This window comes from Rhinopithecus bieti, unplaced genomic scaffold (assembly GCF_001698545.2).
Source record: "Rhinopithecus bieti isolate Rb0 unplaced genomic scaffold, ASM169854v2 scaffold_48776, whole genome shotgun sequence".
Taxonomy (NCBI): domain Eukaryota; kingdom Metazoa; phylum Chordata; class Mammalia; order Primates; family Cercopithecidae; genus Rhinopithecus; species Rhinopithecus bieti.
Genome location: NW_016819196.1, coordinates 291,457 through 310,687, shown reverse-complemented (window position 1 = coordinate 310,687; position 19,231 = coordinate 291,457). Strand labels below are relative to the sequence as shown.

Sequence of the window (19,231 nt, the reverse complement as noted above, 5' to 3'; positions counted from 1 at the left end):
ACTGAGAAAAAAGGAACATAATTATGTTGTGGAAGACTGTTCTGTCTTGTAAAAAATAAGCATCTCTTCTCTGTTTCTGATTCATTTATTTATCTAGGGCTGCTGTTTCACCTTTATTGCCTGGTATTTTATGTCATGGTTATAATGGTGTATGGTAGGGAGGAGGTATGTAAGACAGTCTGACCTATCTTACTCTTTTTTTTCTTTCGAGACAGAGTCTCACTCTGTTGCCCAGGCTGGAGTGTAGTGGGATGTCCTTAGCTCACTGCAGCCTCCAGCTCCTGGATTCAAGCGATTCTTCTGCCTTAGCCTTCCGAGTAGCTGGGATTACAGGTGTGCACCACCATGCCCGACTAAGTTTTGTGTTTTCAGTAGAGATGGGGTTTCACTGTGTTGGCCGGGCTGGTCTCAAACTCCTGACCTTGCGATCCACCCACCTCAGTCTCCCAAAGTGCTGGGATTACAGGTGTGAGCCACCATGCCTGGCCTGACCTATCTTATTCTACAGTTATGCTCTTGGTGTACATTTGAAGCTTGGGTCATGCTCTTTTAGGTAACTTTCCCTAAACGTGTAGAGAATGATGATCATAAAACATTTTTTATATTTTTAATAAGATTATTTAACAACACTTACGGCAAATGTGTTTTAAAATTGAGTTGCATGAAATTGAGTAGACTAGTCGCACCTTGATTTTTCATCTGTTGTCTCTGGTGGTTCTTATTTTGTATATTTGTGCCCCCTTACTTTCTTGATTAGATTTAGCCTGTTTACCCAGAAGAAAAAATATCATTTTCTAAGAAAGTGTAATTTACCAAAACTGACTCCAGAAAATAGAGCTATCTGAACAAGTCACCCTTCATAGAATAATGTCTCATAGTAAGCCCTAGAAAGTTACTAACTATAAATAATTTCACAGAAGAATTCTACCAAACTTTTGAAGAATATGCTGTTATAATACTGTTTAAACCTTTTCAGAGGATAAAATTGCTAGATTGTAATAACATTAACCACAGAGCCTTACAAACATAGCACTCATGTAAATCTTCGGGCTCTTATTGCTTGAGACTATTGATGCAAAAATCCTAAATAAATATTTTATTGCTGTCAGCCTCAAAGCCAATGCCATGCTTAATGGGAAAAATGGTAGAAACATTACTCTAAAAGTCAAGAGTAAGATACCTACCGTCGTCACTGTTTTATCCCAAAGTGTGACAGTAACCCAAAGATGATTGATAAATCATGTAGAAGGGTTTTTTTTTTTTTTAGTGCTACATTATCAAAATTAGGATTGAGTCATAAGACCAATGACTGAATATTTGTAACTCATACCATAAGAAGTCTTATATCCCTAATATGTATAAAGAGCTTTTGAACGATCAGTAAGAAAATGATCAACATCACAGAAAAAAAAAAAAAAAGGCTATTACAGAAAGGAAATACAATATAAACATGTGTAAAGCTACTCAAAATTAAAACTGTACTTGTGACCATGTTTTCATCTAGAAGCAATAACACCACAGGCATCCCTTTACTGTGTTCTGACTTGGAATGTAAACTGGTACAACCTTGATGAATGATAATTTTACCCAAATCTATCAAAATTGCAAGTGCACAAACCTTTCGACCTGGCAGTTTCTTTAAGAATGTATCCTTCAGATGTGATTGGAAGCATGCAGAATGGTCAAGATTAGTTACTGCAATCTTAAAGCATTGGTTCTTGTAGCAAAAGGTTGAAAATAGCCTAAATATCCATCAATATGGGATCCCAATGTTATGTGACTAATAACACATTGTGAACAATCTGGTAGAATAATATAGAAGATTAAAAATGGTTACCACTTGTGTATGAAAAGAAAGGACACAGAACAAAAATGTATTTACTTATGTGGTTCATAGAATATTTTGGGAAGATACCCAAGGAACTGTCAACATTAGATATCTTTGGGAAGGTGAACTGGTGGGCTGGAAGCCAAAACTGTTGCACCTTTTATACAGGAACCCCCCACCTTTTCTCCCACCCACCCCCCACAAATTAAATTTAAGCACTATATATTCTGAATTCTTGGTATTTAAATTATCTTTGTATTATTGTTGATAATTATAAAGCCAGTTTTATGATTACTTGATCAGAAGTTCTGGAAATACTTCATTTATTTTTAAATGAAATCCTTTTGTTTTAGGCTCTCCAGCAGAACTATCTCCTACTACTCTTTCCCCTGTTAATCATAGCTTGGGTAAGTTGCAAATATGTTCCCCTCATCATGTTTATACTGTATCAGCTACTTAATAAGAAATCTTCTCTAGGAGTTATTTTTTATATATCGGAGAAAGGGATCCTAATGAATAACCAAATAATTATATGTGTGGTTTACAATAGTGCTTTTTAAAAAGAATATTGATACCATCCCTCAAAATTATTAAAAGTCTTTTCTGCTGGCACACATAAGAAATAGGTATAATCTTTTTATTATTGAAATCATATTCCTCATAGAAAATTATGTAACCTATTATGGCTAGATTTTTATGGTTATGTTTTATGATGTAGCAATTAATAACAGCTATGGTATTACATATATATATATTGACATAAGTATGTATGTGTAGTATGGGGGTTATATATATGAGAGTGTGCATGTATATGTACAGATGTGTATGTGTATGGTCCCTTCATGACCATGAGTTCAGCCTACAGATTCAACCAACTGCAGACTGAAAATATTTGGGAAAAAATGAAAATAACAATACAACAATAAAAACTAATACAAATTTTTATTTATTTATTTTTATTTATTTTTTGAGACAGAGTCTCACTCTGTCGCCCAGGCTAGAGTGCAGTGGCACGATCTTGGCTCACTGCAACCTCTGTCTCCTGGGTTCAAGCAGTTCTCTGCCTCAGCCTCGCCTCAGCCTCCTGAGTAGCTGGGACTACAGGTGCATGCTGCCACACCCAGCTAATTTTTGCATTTTTAGTAGAGACGGGGTTTCACTATGTTACCCAGGCTGGTCTGAAACTCCTGGCCTCATACGATCCACCCACCTCGTCCTCTTAAAGTGCTGGGATTACAGACGTGAGCCACCGTGCTGGGCCCAAATTTTAAAATACAGTATAACAACTATTTGTATAGTATTTACATTGTTAGGTATTATAAGTAATCTAGAGATGATTTAAAGTATACAGGATGACGTGGATTTAAGTTACATGCAAATACTATGCCCTTTTATGTCAGGGACTTGAACATCTGAGGGTTTTTAGTTAGGAAGAGCTGGTCCTAGAACCAATCCCCTGTAAATGCCAAGGGATGACTACATGTACATTTCTGTATTACTATTATTATTTTTGCCCTCATTTTACCCTGCTATTTCACAATTTCTCTTGGGTTGTTACATGTTTGGAATTTATTTTACACAATTATGAGATTTTTTCTTTTGCAGTATTCCTATGTTTTAGTCAAAATTGCAGAAGCTAAATACATAGTTTTCCAGTGAAATAAGTAGTGTTTTGACTCTATGGTCTCTTTCCACTTCTATGATCTTTGTGTGTTACTGCTTTCTGGTTCTCATGTGTGAGTGGGTTTTCTCTTTTGTAGCTAGGGTATCTCACCAAGAATTTGATGTTAAAATAGACAAATGTAAAAATATGTCATATTTTGTATCCTTTTATTATGTCTGTTTTTCTTTGTGTGGCTTTTGACTCGTTAATCTTTGCTCCGCCTTTATATTACCCCACGTTAGCTTTTTTATGTGCTTTAGAAATGCACCAAGTATGGCAAGTTGACTGACTTTGCCTATGATTGTTTTGTATTTGAACAGGAACTAGACTAAAACTACTGGTAAAACAAAGAATCCAACAAAAAGTGATTTAATGACATGGGGAAATTTGAAAAAATCTGGTATGATATATGAAACTGGAGTTTTGGGTGAAAAATATTGAAAATCTGGTATCATCTATGGAAACCGATTATGTCTGCTTCCTGAGCTTTTGCCAGTGCAGGCTGGCATAGAGCATGTAAAGATGATTATATTCAATCTAATTTTGGCTTGAATTGTTCACACATTTCTTCCTTTTATTTATTTTTTATTTTTATTTTTTTTCTTTTTCAGACTTACAGCCAGTTACTTACTCAGAACCTGCGTTTTGGTGTTCAATAGCATATTATGAATTAAATCAGAGAGTTGGAGAAACCTTCCATGCATCACAACCCTCACTCACTGTAGATGGCTTTACAGATCCATCAAATTCAGAGAGGTTCTGCTTAGGTTTACTCTCCAATGTTAACCGAAATGCCACAGTAGAAATGACAAGAAGGCATATAGGTATGTTTTTTTTTTTCAGTTCCTTTATATAGCTTCCAGGTTTTTTCCCCCTTTGGTGAGTTTATATATTAAATGAAATCTGCTTGCTGTTCATCTGAAATGAGATATCTAAAACAAGAACTGCGTTTTATATAGTTCAAAATATAATTCAGGGACATCTCAAAATGTGGTCTGGAGACTTCTGGTATCCCAGAAACCCTTTCAGCTAGTTTGTGAGGTCAAAGCTATTTTCATAGTAGTACTGAGATGCTGTTTGCCATTTTTACTCTCATTCTTTCATGAGTGTACAGTGGAGTATTCCAGAGCCTACATGCGTATGATTTTGCAGGAGATGAAATGTAGATTTGATAGTGAGACTCCAATTCTGTTACACTAGACATTAAAGAGATTTGCAGAAAGGTGAAATGTGGCCACTGTTTGTTTTTGCTTTGGAAATACAGTTGTTTTTCATAAACATTGTTTATGTTAATATGTAATGGATTTATTATTTGATTTTAAATGAGTTTTTTAAATCTCAGTTTTATATCTAATATAGTCATTTTCCATAATATTCACATAAACAAAAGCTCTTTGGGGTGCTCGGTATTTCCTTAACGATGAAGTGAAAAAGTGTGAGAGCCATTCATAATTGAACATCATTCTCATCACCTTAAAGTAACTTATTTTAACAATAGTTTGCTTCTGTTTTTTTTTTTTTTTTTTTTCTGAGTAACCATCACCTCCTGTGAGAAGTAATGCTGGTTATCTAAAGGCTGATTTTGATACTGCAAAATGATAATGACTAGAAGATTTATTACTTGGTTCCATGTGGAAGTTCTCAAATCTTGCTTGATGTATAGATTTGGATAATCTTATTAAGATACCCAGTGGCACTGTAGGTGCTTTAACTAAAATAGTTAGTTTTTTGTTTTTGTGTCTTACTTGGGGTTCTGCAAAAAAATTTAATGGGTTTTTTCCTGCCCTATTCTCTTCTCCCTCCAAAGTTTTAGATTGCTGTCATTATTAGATTTTTTTTATTTTTGATTTCTAGTTTTATAGGTGATTTTGATCAGGGAATATAGCCTGAAAAATCTCTACTTTTGGACTTAATGTTTTTCCAGTGACCACATGCATAACTATATTACAAATATTCCATAGTCTTAACAGAACCAGCGTACCAGGTTCTGTATTTATTAAATCTGGAATGTTAGTTGTTTTATTAGTTTTCTTTGCTGTGTAACAAATTACCACAAACTCAGTGGCCTAAAACACCAATTTTTTACCTCACAGCTTCTGTGGGTCAGGAGTCCAGACATGGGTTAGGCGGTTTTTTCGAGGTTTAACAAGGCCAAGATTGAGATGTTAGCTGGCCTTTGTTCTTATCTGGAGCTTGAGGTCCTCTTCTAAGCCCACATGGTTGTGGCAGAATTCAGCTCCTAGATGCCACCTGAATTCCTTGTCACATGGTGCCATCCATCTTCAAAGTCAGCGATGGAGAATGCCTCTTGTGTTGAATACTTCTCATGCTTTGCATCACTACCCAATGACAGTCTAGTCCCTTTTAAAGGATTGCCTGATTGAGTCAGGCCCACCAAATATAATCTCCCTTTCTTAAGGTTAACTGATCTGCTGCCTTAATGACATCTGAAAAATTCCTTAACAGCAGCACCTAGTGTTTGATTAATTGAGAATGTATGTGCACCTCAGGGCTGAGACTCTTAGGTGCCGTGTTAGAATTCTGCCTCTCACAATTTTTTTTTTTTAATTCTTATATCTCATATTATTTTGCATCTGTGATCTGTCATACTCTGAAAGAAGTATATTAAAAATCTCCCAGTAGAATTTTTTCTCACTTAATCATGCTTATACATCTAGAGGCTTGGTTTCCAGCGTAATATATAGTTTTAAAATGGGAAATGACTCTTAACCTCTTGATGTTTTATATCTTTTTTCTTAACGTTAATGGGATCTTTAAGAAAATACAGTTATGTAATGAAGGTATATTTCTCCAAACAGTGAACTCCTTCAAAAATTAACTCAATCTTTTACTTATTTTAAAATAATATATATCATTTGTATGAAACTATTTTACTATCTGTGTACTTTTTCTACATTGTTTAAATACTTTCGGTACACATGTATTTTAAAATCAATAAAACTATTAGAATATTCTTGGAGAAATATGTAGTATTCTTGGTGAAATAGTGTTCTTGGAGAAATATACAGTAGTATATTTAAAGTTAGACTTCAGAAAGACATTATCTGTGAAAAGATCCTCAAAATACCTTATATCATTTTAGAATTTTCCCAAGAAAATGCTTCTAAAGTCACACGGAAATAGTAAATGTTACAAAACTAATCTCCTTTGTATTTTGTTTCAGGAAGAGGAGTGCGCTTATATTACATAGGTGGGGAAGTTTTTGCTGAGTGCCTAAGTGATAGTGCAATCTTTGTGCAGAGCCCCAATTGTAATCAGAGATACGGTTGGCACCCTGCAACAGTGTGTAAAATTCCACCAGGTATGCATTCAATAATGTAAATAAACCTATCATGTCAACTTGCTTAGTTTTTCTAGTTGCTAATTTTAGGAATTGGTAGATGATTGCATGCTCATATTCTAAAACTTGTAACCCTTTTAAAATTTTTAATAGTGATACTCTTTTGACAGTTTCTTTTACCTTTTTTAATCATAGGCTGTAATCTGAAGATCTTCAACAACCAGGAATTTGCTGCTCTTCTGGCTCAGTCTGTGAATCAGGGTTTTGAAGCCGTCTACCAGCTAACTAGAATGTGCACCATAAGAATGAGTTTTGTGAAAGGGTGGGGAGCAGAATACCGGTATGAAATACATATTTGGTTCTTAAATTTCCACAGTGTAATTATGTTTCATTCCATTTTTGCATATTGTGGAGTTCATTTGTATCTATTTTCAATGAGGTTAGAGAGTCAGCTGATCTTTATGTAAAATAAAGTTGGAGGCCTCCAAATTAAAAACTATTGCAAATTACTGAGCTGCCATTATGGAAGATATCATTAAAACATGCACGGGCATGCATTTTGAGATAATGCAGAGTGTTAAAATACCGTAAAAGGGGTGTATATGAAGAGTTATGTCAGTTTATGGAAGGAGATATGTTTGCACACAGTGCTCAAGAAAAACTTGATGGCACGGGATCTAGTTGTAAAAGATGCGTTGGATTTCAATAGTCATAAATGGGGTGGGCAGAGTTGGGAAGTGATAATCTTGAGAATAGCATAGCAATTCAGTTTGAAGAATAGAAAGAATAAGGCTGGACAAATAAATTAAGACAAACTGAATGTAGGTTAAGAGGAGGAACTTCATTCAGAAATAGGAGGAATACTTGCTAATGTGACAGGCACTGTGCTGTTTTAGGTGTAGTATCTAAAAATTACTATTTCTGTTGTCAATTCATTCTTTGTAAGGTTGAAATATATGAAATTGCCATCCTTGCAGGTAACAAATGGTTCAAACTAATACATATTTGTAAATAGGCATAGAAAGCTGGTAATTTACCCAAGGTTACATTATAAGTGGTTGAGATGGGATTGGAAGATAGTTCTCCTGGACTCTTAACCTCTTCTATAAGGATAGTAGTAACAATTATATATTTAAGTTTTATAAAAACTAATTTGTCATCAGTGGATAAAATAGTCTAGATTATTGATAAACAGTAGATTGGATTTCACATCAAAGAGAGGGAAGACTTCTTTACCATATTTAAGAGTAGGAATTAAGTAAATACTTAGTCTTCAATTTGTATTGCTTTCTCTATATGCTTGTTTAAGAAATCTTCATGTAATATACTGATTGTATTCCTGCTGCTTCCAGCAATTTGGTCTCTTCCAAATAGATTTGTTTTGGACTTGCTTGTCTAACTTATGTTTTGTCAGAAATCTGACTTTTGAGAGTGAGATCTACTTGTTGAATATATTTTAAAATATATGTTATGTATTTATATCAGAGAATGAAGACTTGTCACTCATTTTTCTGAGTTATATTGGTAGAATCATTCATTTTATGATTTTGCTATAGTTCTGTTTTGGTTATTACCTTTTTGAGATGTTACCTGTAGAGAATGCTGAATGCCATTTTTTTAAAACTTTAGACTTGACCTGAGTTGATAGCAAAATTAGATTTAAATTATATTGTCTAATAAGATTTCAGGTCAGACTTTTTTTCTTCAAAAGGTTAGAATAATGCAAAATATGGTAGGAATTTAGTGGAAGTAAGAGTGAATTACAGAGAGAATTCCATGTATATCTATGGATCTTCTGCTAAGAGCAGTTTTACTTGGTAAAGATACTGCCCTTCTTCATTCACTGTGGACTCTGCTGTTCTTTAACTCAGAGATAAAGTAAAATCTGTAATTACAGAAGCAGTAAGATGCAGTATGTTTTTATGAGTATTGGGAGTCAGGTACATCTGACTTTGGAAGATCAAGTGGTTTTCCTCTAACATTTACAAATCAAAGTGGCAAATACCCATCTATCTGTGGATATGTGGGTAGCTACCAGGAACTTACTGTCTTTAATCATTCTGGAGCTGAGGAAATAGACTTAATGTTTAGGTTTCTAAAACTATGTTTTTTAAATTTCTTTAATGCCATCTTGGTTGTTAGCATAAAAATTAGGGAATGTAGTAAACAGGGAATTTAGATGTATGAAGAATTCGTATTTAATCAAGAAATACATCTGCGTGGCAGCCTTCTTAAACCTACGGGTGACCTGGATTATGACTTATTCCTGAAAGGGAAGTGGGACAGGGGAGAAAAGGGCAGCCAGGACCATTGTTAAGCCATCTACCACAGTGGGTGGGTCACTAGAACTGACACCCTTGGGGAAACTTTGGGAAATAGTGAACAGTCTACAGAATTATCCTCCCCAGGGGAACAGAACTGCTGGGCATGTAAATGTCAATTTCTGTTTCCTTGGTTGAGGGCTGCTCCCGGGGATGTTAATTTCCTGGCACCTCTAGCCTTTTTGGGTATATCAAAGAAGTTCCTGGGCACAGAAATGAAGATACCTGCAGTTGGAAGTTGCCTAGAGCACACTGAAAAATCTGAAGGGTATAGTGGGGCACTGATGCCATCTGCCTCAGAAAATGACATCCTTGGAAGTACAGTTTTAAATTATATTGAACGTGTGTTGCTTGGAGATGAAGAGTTGATAATGGGCTTTTCTCATATTTGAAGGGCTGTTAGTTTATAGAAGCAAGTGGATTTATTGACTTATTCTGTATAGCAAATAAGATGGAACTAAAATCAGTGGATGGAAGTGACAGGATGTCATTGAATAATTTGTAATTCCCATAGAGTTGCCCCTTTTGTTGAAGCACTATGAAAAGCCCGAATGGTGTTGCTAAGAGGGATGTTCATTGGCTTTGGCAGGGAAAGTTGAATTCCAGCTTTTAACACTCTATGGTATGGGTTTAGCTTGGGCCAAAATTTTGTTTTTGCTTTGGTATACATTTATTTAGATTCCATTTGATGTTTGAGTATCTACTATTCTGTGGTTGTTTTGTTAAGTACAGTGACTGTATGTCTTCATTTGCTTGGACAATCCTTATTCACGCCTCTCCTTTTGGCCTGATTTTTTTTTTTTTTTGTTGTACCCCACGAGACGAAGTCTCGCTCTGTCTCCAGGCTAGAGTGCAGTGGCATGATCTCGGCTCACTGCAGCCTCTGCCTCCTGGGTTCAAGTGACTGTCCTGTCTCAGCCTCCTGAGTAGCTGGGACTACAGGCACGTGCCACCACGCCCAACTAAATTTTGTATTTTTAGTAACACGGGATTTCACCATGTTGGCCAGGATGGTCTTAGTCTCTTGACCTTGTGAACCGCCCGCCTCATCCTCCCAAAGTGCTTTGATTACAGTTGTGAGTCACCATGTCTGACCCTGGCCTGATATTAATAGTATCTACATTCTCTCTCAGGTGTTCCATTTTGGATGATGGTGAATAATAAGATCACCTTATTAATTTTAGTTTGATGAGAAAAAGATGTTCTTGTAAATCACTTCTAAAACAAGATCATCAGAAGTACTTTGAGGATCAGCCATTTTTTGAAATAATCGTGTCCAAAATTATATACACAACCTTTTAATTTCTCTAAATTTTTAATGCAGTGTACCTAAACATAGTCATTTTCCTTGCCTGTGGACTTGAATTTCATAACCATTTTCCTGTATTCTTTTAAACAGAAGGCAGACGGTAACAAGTACTCCTTGCTGGATTGAACTTCATCTGAATGGACCTCTACAGTGGTTGGACAAAGTATTAACTCAGATGGGATCCCCTTCAGTGCGTTGCTCAAGCATGTCATAAAGCTTCACCAATCAAGTCCCATGAAAAGACTTAATGTAACAACTCTTCTGTCATAGTATTGTGTGTGGTCCCTATGGACTGTTTACTATCCAAAAGTTCAAGAGAGAAAACAGCACTTGAGGTCTCATCAATTAAAGCACCTTGTGGAATCTGTTTCCTATATTTGAATATTAGATGGGAAAATTAGTGTCTAGAAATACTCTCCCATTAAAGAGGAAGAGAAGATTTTAAAGACTTAATGATGTCTTATTGGGCATAAAATTGAGTGTCCCAAAGGTTTATTAATAACAGTAGTAGTTATGTGTACAGGTAATGTATCATGATCCAGTATCACAGTATTGTGCTGTTTATATACATTTTTAGTTTGCATAGATGAGGTGTGTGTGCGCTGCTTCTTGATCTAGGCAAACCTTTATAAAGTTACAGTACCTAATCTGTTATTCCCACTTCTCTGTTATTTTTGTGTGTCTTTTTTAATATATAATATATATCAAGATTTTCAAATTATTTAGAAGCAGATTTTCCTTGTAGAAAACTAATTTTCTGCCTTTTACCAAAATAAACTCTTGGGGAAGAAAAGTGGATTAACTTTTGAAATCCTTGACCTTAATGTGTTCAGTGGGGCTTAAACAGTCATTCTTTTGTGTTTTTTTGTTTGTTTGTTTGTTTTAACTGCTAAATCTTATTATAAGGAAACCATACTAAAACCTCTCCAAGCCTCTTTTTTCCATTCCCATTTTTGTCCTCATAATCAAAACAGCATAGCATGACATCATCACCAGTAATAGTTGCACTGATACTGCTGGCACCAGTTAATTCTGGGGTGCAGTAAGAATTCATATGGAGAAAGTCCCTTTGTCTTATGCCCAAGTTTCAACAGGAATAATTGACTTGTGTAATCTAGCAGTCTGTTGATTTATCCTTCCACCTCATAACAAATGCATAGGTGGCAGTATAATTATTTTCAGGGATATGCTGGAATTACTTCCACATACATATCCCTTTTTAAAAAAGCTAATCTTTAAATACCCATTTTTCAAAAGGTATTTTAAAATATTTCAACAGCAGACCTTCTGCTCTTCGAGTAGTTTGATTTGGTTTAGTTACCAGATTGTATTATGAAATAGACGTTTTGTAAATGTAATTGTTTCTGCAAAATACCTAGAAAAGTGATGCAGAGGTACGATCAGCAGATATGGGCCATCTGTTTTTAAAGTTTGTTGTATTCAATTTATAAATTGATTGTTATTCTACACATAATTATGAATTCAGAATTTTAAAAATTGGGGGAAAAGCCATTTATTTAGCAAGTTTTTTAGCTTATAAGTTACCTGCAGTCTGAGCTGTTCTTAACTGATCCTGGTTTTGTGGTTGACCATATTTCATACTCTGTAGTGAGAGATTTCCGAAACTCTGTTGGTAGTTAATTCTGCAGCAAATAATTATGACATCTAATATTGACTCATTGCAGTTTAAACATTTCTTTTTGTTTGCATCTTAGTAGAAATGGAAAATAACCACTCCTGGTCGTCTTTTCATAAATTTTCATATTTTTGAAGCTATCTTTGGTACTTGTTCTTTGAAATCATATTCACCTATCTCTACAGGTATCATTTTTCAATACTTTCAACATTTGGTGGTTTTCTGTCACGTACTCCCCATTTTCCTGTATTGGTGTGTATGTGTATGTATTTATGTGAATTTGGTATAGTAATTTTTTATTCGTTCAACAAATATTTATTGTTCACCTGTTTGTACCAGCAACTTTCTTAGTCTTTGGGTAAAGGTGAACAAGACAACTACAGTTCCTGCCTTTGCTGAGACAGCAGTTACACTAACCCTTAATCATCTTACTTGTCTATGAAGGAGATAAACAGGGTACTGTACTGGAGAATAACAGATGGGATGCTTCAGGTAGGACATCCAGGAAAGCCTCTGAGGAAAGGATACATGAGCTAATACCTGACATTGAAGAACCTAGCCAAGTGATGAGCCAGGGGAGATAAGCATTCCTGGCAAAGAAAATACCTTCAAATGCAAAAAGGTTCACACTAAAGGAAACTCGTGATTAGGTATTAATGCTTTATACAGAAACCTCTATAAATCCAAACTTGAAGATCAGAATGATTCTATAGTTTATAATATTTTGAAGGTGGCCTTATTTTGTGATCTGCTTCATGTCATTCTCACTAGTATATCTTCTTCCTCAACCTTTGCTGTAAAAATTGCTTTTGTACCACATACTACTTAATTTATCAAGCTTTTGTTGTGTAAACTCTCACTGTTTTAGTGCCCTGCTGCTTGCTTCTAGACTTCGTGCTCTCCAGTAATTATGTCTTCTACTACCCATCTTGTGAGCAGAGTAAATGTCCTAGGTAATACCACTATCAGGCCTGTAGGAGATACTCAGTGGAGCTTCTGCCCTTCTTTTACTTACTTGGGAACTTGTAATGGTGTTAGGGATCAGTTGTAGGGGCAGAAAACAACTCTGAAAGTGGTAGAAGGTCCTGATCTTGGCGGTTACTCTTGCATTACTGTGTTAAGTGAAGCCATGCCTACATGCTATTTCAGTAGTGGAGCACATCTCTACAGTTCTGGTGCGATTTTTCTGTACAGTGTGAAATTGGGACTCAACTCTTTGAAAACACCTATTGAGCAGTTATACCTGTTGAGCAGTTTACTTCATGGTCGTAATTACATTTGTGCGAATATGTTTAATGCTTTTTAATGAGATGATGTTTTTTGTATTTTATCTACTGTGGCCTAAGTTTTTTTGTTTTCTGCCCCTCCCCCACATTTATAAGTGTGGTTTTCATTTTTCTAAGTGATAGAATCTCCTCTTTGTTGAAATTTTGTCTTTATTTAAATTTGCAACATTACTTAGGATTTATTCTTCACAGTACTGGTAATTTTCTAGATGTGATGACCTCAGAACTGAATGAGTATGCTTTCTATCACATTTCTAAGATGAGCAGTAGTTTTTCCAGTAGGTTCCACAGAGACACCTTGGGGGCTGGCTTAGGGGAGGCTGTTGGAGTTCCCATTGACTTTGGTCTAGCCAGTGGCATCTTTATTCTGTATTGAAGTACTGCATGGTGTTTCTTTTGGAAAGAGTTTCATTGCTTTAAAAAGAAGCTCAGAAAGTCTTTATAGCCACTGGTTGAGATTAGAAAATATAATTGGATTTAGGCCTGCCTTCTGGAATACCACTGATTGTGCTCTTTTTATCCTACTTTAACGAAGCTTTCATGATTAGATTTGAGCTATATCAGTTATACTGATGATACCTTACAATGCACATTCAGTCAGTAAACATTTATTGATGCCTGTTGTTTGCCCAGCCACTGTGGTAGATATTGAATAATAAAAAGATGACTAGGATGGGGCCCTGACCCTTGAGCTGTGCTTGGTCTTGTAGAGATTATGTTTTTTCCCTCAGGACCTGTCACTTTGCCAGAAGGAAATCTACCTAATTTTTCTTGAAAGTTAAATTTTCTTTGTAAGGTTTTACAAATTGTTTAATACCTAGTTGTATTTTTTACCTTAAGCCACATTCAGTTTTGCTTGATTTGTCTGTCTTTTAAACACTGTCAAACGCTTTCCCTTTTGTTAAAATTATTGTAATTTCACTTTTTTTGTGCCCTTGTCAGTTTAAGACTAAGACTTTGAAGATAAAGCAAACATCAATTTTAGTTTCTTGCTAGTTGAAATCAAATAGAAGAGAATATATACGCCATTGGGTTCTCTACCTCTTCCAAAAGCTTCCCATATATACCTTTAAGATCCTTCTCTTTTTTCTTTAACTACTAAATATTTTCAGCATTTATTCAGCGTTCGATACCCTCTTAGTCTGAGGGTGGGGTAGGTTTATGGTGGGATATAAAGTAACACAAGACAATCTTCACTGTACTTAAAATATGTCTTCATGTACAGTCTTTGCTTTAAAAGCTGAACATTCCAATTTGCGCCCTCCATCCCAAGCCCCTGCCACCAAGTATCTCTTTAGATATCTAATCTGTGTACTCGAACAATGAATGACTTTTTTTCTTACTCTGATCTAAGGCATTGATATTTAGACATATCAAACATTTCTTCCTTTCATGTACTTTACTTTGCTGAATCTGTTAATTACCAGAATTTTATTCTTCCTTTCCTCCTGACAGCTCACATCCAGGTAGTACTTGCTGGTTACCCTCTTGCTTGTTAGCCATGTTTTTATCTGTATATATCAGAATGTTTCTTTCCTTTGAATTTATTAACAAAAAAGGAACGTGCTTTTCATACCTAGAGTCCTCATTTCTTCATCATGAAGATTGCTTTTCAAATTGATTCAATCCTTTTAATTTTACAGATGGCTCAAAAATTCTGTTCAGTAAATGTCTTTGTGACTGACAAATGGCATAAATTATGTTTAAGATTACGAACTTTTCTGACAGTCGTAGCCAATGTTTTCCCTACGATACCAAATTTCCATCTTGGGGCATGTTGGATTGTTGTATTTAAGACAGTCAGGAATAATGATAGTGTGTGGTCTTCAGAGGTAGTCAGAATCCTGCTATTGAGTTCTTTTTATATCTTTCTTTTCAATTTTTTATTACCATTTTGTTTGTTTAGACTACACTTTGTATGTGGGGATTGAGGGACAAATTATCTCTTGGAGTGGAATTCCTGTGTTTTGAGCCTTAGAACCAGGAAATATGAGCTATACTAGATAGCCTCATGAGAGCATTTATGATAAGAACTTATCTCGTGTGTTCATGTTATTTTTTGAGTAGGAATTGTTTTATCTTGGATATTGTAGCTAACTATATATAGCAGAACTGCCTCAATCTTTTTAAGTATGAAGTAATGTGTGTGTATGAATTTATATATACGTATACATTCATAGACAAACTAACAGTTGGGGTCATTCTAACAGTGTTAAAACAATCGTTCCATTGTTTGAATCTCAGATCTTGGTAAAATGTTCTTAATTTGTCTGTATACATATTCCTTTCATGGACAGACCATCGGAATACATTAATTTTCTTAATCTGCCATTTGGCAGTTCAGTTAGTATACCATTTTTTGGCAACTTGGTAACAGAATCACAGCCAGAATTCGTTATCATCAAAGAAAGCTCTGTCATATACCCCGTTACTAAATTATTATACATCCAGCGGACTCTGGGATGTACTAACTTAGGGTTAACTTTGTTGTTTTTGTTGATAATACCTCCCTCTTTAATTCTTCCTCTGGTGTGAGTTTGCTGCTTAAGTTACCCTGGGAAACACTACTACAAGGCCAAATTTTCCTGTATTTGACAGCCTGATTGAAGGTGATTCAGAGCTTTGCTCAACATAAATGGATTTTCCAAGATTCTCCGGGCCATCCTTGACCCCACAGGTGATCTCACTGGAGTATATTAACTTGACTTCAGTGTCAGTTGGTTTGGTGCCATGAGATCCATAATGGACCCAGAACTTCACTGTTGCTTAGATGTTAAGAGTCCCTGGGAGGAACAATGCCATTGATGATGGGGGTCAGAAAGGTGTATTAACTCAACATAGAGGGCTTTTAGATTTTCTTCAAAAAATTTTCAAGAAAATATTTTACCCTCCAAAAGTAACAGCTCTTAGTTGCTCCAAAATATGCTCTTTGATTTACTTCTTATTTTTAATTGAAGATGGTAATTTATTGAACAATGAAATCCGTAATATATTGATTTAAGGACAAAAGTGAAGTTTTAGAATTATAAAATACTTATATATTTTCCATTTCATAATTGTTTTCCTTTCTCTGTGGATTTGAAGTTTTTGACTATTTTGCAATGTTAATCACTAGATAACTTGCCATATTTCTGGTTCTGTATTAAGTTCTACCCTTTATAATGCTGTTATTATAAAGTTGGTTTTTAGCATTTGTCTGTAGCAATAGAAATTTTACTAAGTCTTTGTTCTTCCAGTAAGGTTTTTCTTTTCTCAGTAAGTCCCTAAGAAAACATTTGTTTGCCACTCTTACTATTCCCAATGTTGAATTGTTCAAGCTGAAAAAACTTTGGTGAGGAACAGTAGGGTCCTTTGCTGGTGAATATAGGTTCCTGCTTTAAGAATGTGGAAATCCATTCCTTTGTATAACTGATATACACACAGATTAATTAAAATTGTGAGAAATAATTCACACGTACCAAGTAGGTAACATGTGTGAGTTTTGAATTTTTTAAAAAACCTTTAACTGTTTGACAAAATGCAGAACCCAAATTAGTACTTTCTTAGACCAGTGTAACCTCACGCCTCATTTTTGCTTTTCCAACCCTGACTTTAAAGGCATATTTGTATCTTTTTATTAGTGGTAGTGAAGCTGTGACACTAACCTTTTATACAAAAGAGTAAAGAAAGAAAAACTGCAGATAATAAGATGAAAACAGTTCTGCAGTTGTTGAACTAGATCACAGCATTGTAGGCAGAATAAAAAATGTTCATATCTGAGAATATTACTTTCACCATCTTTTCCCAAGGCCAGACCTCCTGGTGGAGCACAGTTAAAAGTAACATTCTGGGCCTTTGTAATCAGAGGGCTGTCTCTCCAGCTGGCAGTCTTTGTTTCAATATATAATGCAAGACTTTGGAAAACAGTTGGCATAGAATATTTTCACCTAAAAAAAAGAAAAAGGCATACAAAACTGGATTAATTGCAAAAAGAGAATACAGTAAAATACTATAGAACCAGACAAAGCTAGAAGAACCTTTAGAAGATAGGTCTGAAAACAGGTTTCAAGAGTGAGCTTTTATACACTGCTCACTAATTTGCTTGATTACTGCCAACTCTTCTTAAAGTTAACACCTTTAAATAAGGTATTTCTGGACTTCCTAGCCTTTTAGCAAGCTTGGAGGAACTAGCCATTAGCTAGTGACGTAAAAATATTTTGGGGACTGATGCCCTTAAAGGTAGCCTTATGCCCTTGAAAGTTCTTACCTTTTCTCTAGTGATATTAAGGAAAGAGTGAGTAGTGTTCTCAGTGTGACCAGCTGCCCTAATGTGCTTGGGACTGAGGGCTTCCCTAGATGCGGGACTTTTCAGTGCTAAACCGAAGCAAGTCCCAGGCACACCTGAAGGAGCTGACCACCTTAGGTGTTCTCGTGATTTACCCTCACTTCCTTATGTTGTCATAGTTGCTTCTAAACTCAGCTGCACTATGGCTGTCAACATTTCTGATACTTATTGGCACTTACTACTGTGAATGGAACATGAGATTTATAACACAGGTAATCGCTGAAGGTACCAGCATGGTGGTGAGACTCACACTTCGTGATCCAGCAAAGGTAACTGATGTTTTAATGAAACAGAGAAGAGGCCAACTAGATAGTAAGTTCTTCTGAACCTATGTGTATATGTTAGTACAAATCATGTGTCCTTACGGGGTTAAACTTAATCTGAAATTTACATTTTGCCTAGTAAAAGGAAACCAATTGTGGTTGCAGATTTCTTGTGAGGAAATACATGGCCTTTGATGCTCTGGCGTCTACTGCATTTCCCAGTCTGTCCTGCTCAAGAAGCCAGAATGTGTTGTTATATTTCTCTGTGAATGTTGTGTTGAAATGATTTAATGCATCAGCCAATGGCAAGTGAAGGAATTGGGTGTCCTGATGCAGACTGAGCAGTTTCTCTCAATTCTAGCCTCATACTCATAAGGTGCTTACCAGCTAGAACACTGAGCACGTGAGGTGAGATTTTTTTCACTAATGGCATTAATTTTGTAACGCAATATGATGGATGCAGACCCTGTTCCTTGTTTCCCTCTGGTAGTCCTCAGTGGCTGCATCCTTGGTGCACTGTGATGGAGATATTAAATATGTTCTTTGTAAGCTTTTGTTCTATGATTGTCAAAAGTACGATGTGGTTCCTTTTTTATTTTTATTAAACAATGAGCTGAGGCTTTATTACAGCTGGTTTTCAAGTTAAAATTGTTGAATACTGCTGTCCTTCCCCCACCTACACCAAATATTTTAGTCTATTTAAAGTACAAAAAAAGTTCTGCTTAAGAAAACATTGCTTACATGTCCTGTGATTTCTGGTCAGTTTTTATGTATATTTGTGTGCATCATCTGTATGTGCTTTCACTTTTTACCTTGTTTGCTCTTACCTGTGTTAACAGCCCTGCCACCGTTGAAAGGTGGACAGTTTTCCTAGCATTAAAAGAAAGCCATTTGAGTTGTTTACCATGTTACTATGGGACTAATTTTTAATTGTTCTAATTTTTATTTAAACTGATCTTTTTTTATATGGGATAACATTTTGGTGTTCACTCCCTAAATTATATGGAAACCAAAAAACGTGTATTTCACATATGGATGTATGATTTTAAGAGCGCATGTTTTTGTTTTTTTAATTTGGTGTTACATAAAAGATTATCCTATCCCCCTGGCAGATAAATTTATACTACTTAATATTGCCCCACAACAGGCACACACCACACACTGCACAGTGCTATTTATACATTTTTATTAATTTTAGAGTTTGCCTATGCCACATTAGCACTCTAATACATAAGATCTATGCTGTAAACAAAAACATCTTCAGAGTTGAAATTTGCTAAAATATATATATATATATATT

General features: G+C 35.4%; 1 protein-coding gene across 7 annotated transcripts in view; it reads left to right on the top strand.

The window, feature by feature from the left end:
• Positions 1–18,832, top strand: part of SMAD2 (SMAD family member 2) — a 95,579-nt gene extending 76,747 nt beyond the window's left edge. For all 7 annotated transcript variants that reach the window (XM_017858746.1, XM_017858743.1, XM_017858741.1 and 4 more), the window contains 5 exons: positions 2,182–2,235; positions 4,103–4,315; positions 6,676–6,813; positions 6,988–7,132; positions 10,513–18,832. In XM_017858746.1, the coding sequence (XP_017714235.1) occupies positions 2,182–2,235; positions 4,103–4,315; positions 6,676–6,813; positions 6,988–7,132; positions 10,513–10,636 (674 nt within the window). In that variant the 3' untranslated portion in view covers positions 10,637–18,832. The remainder of the gene's footprint in view (positions 1–2,181; positions 2,236–4,102; positions 4,316–6,675; positions 6,814–6,987; positions 7,133–10,512) is intronic.
• The last annotated feature ends 399 nt before the right edge of the window (positions 18,833–19,231 follow it).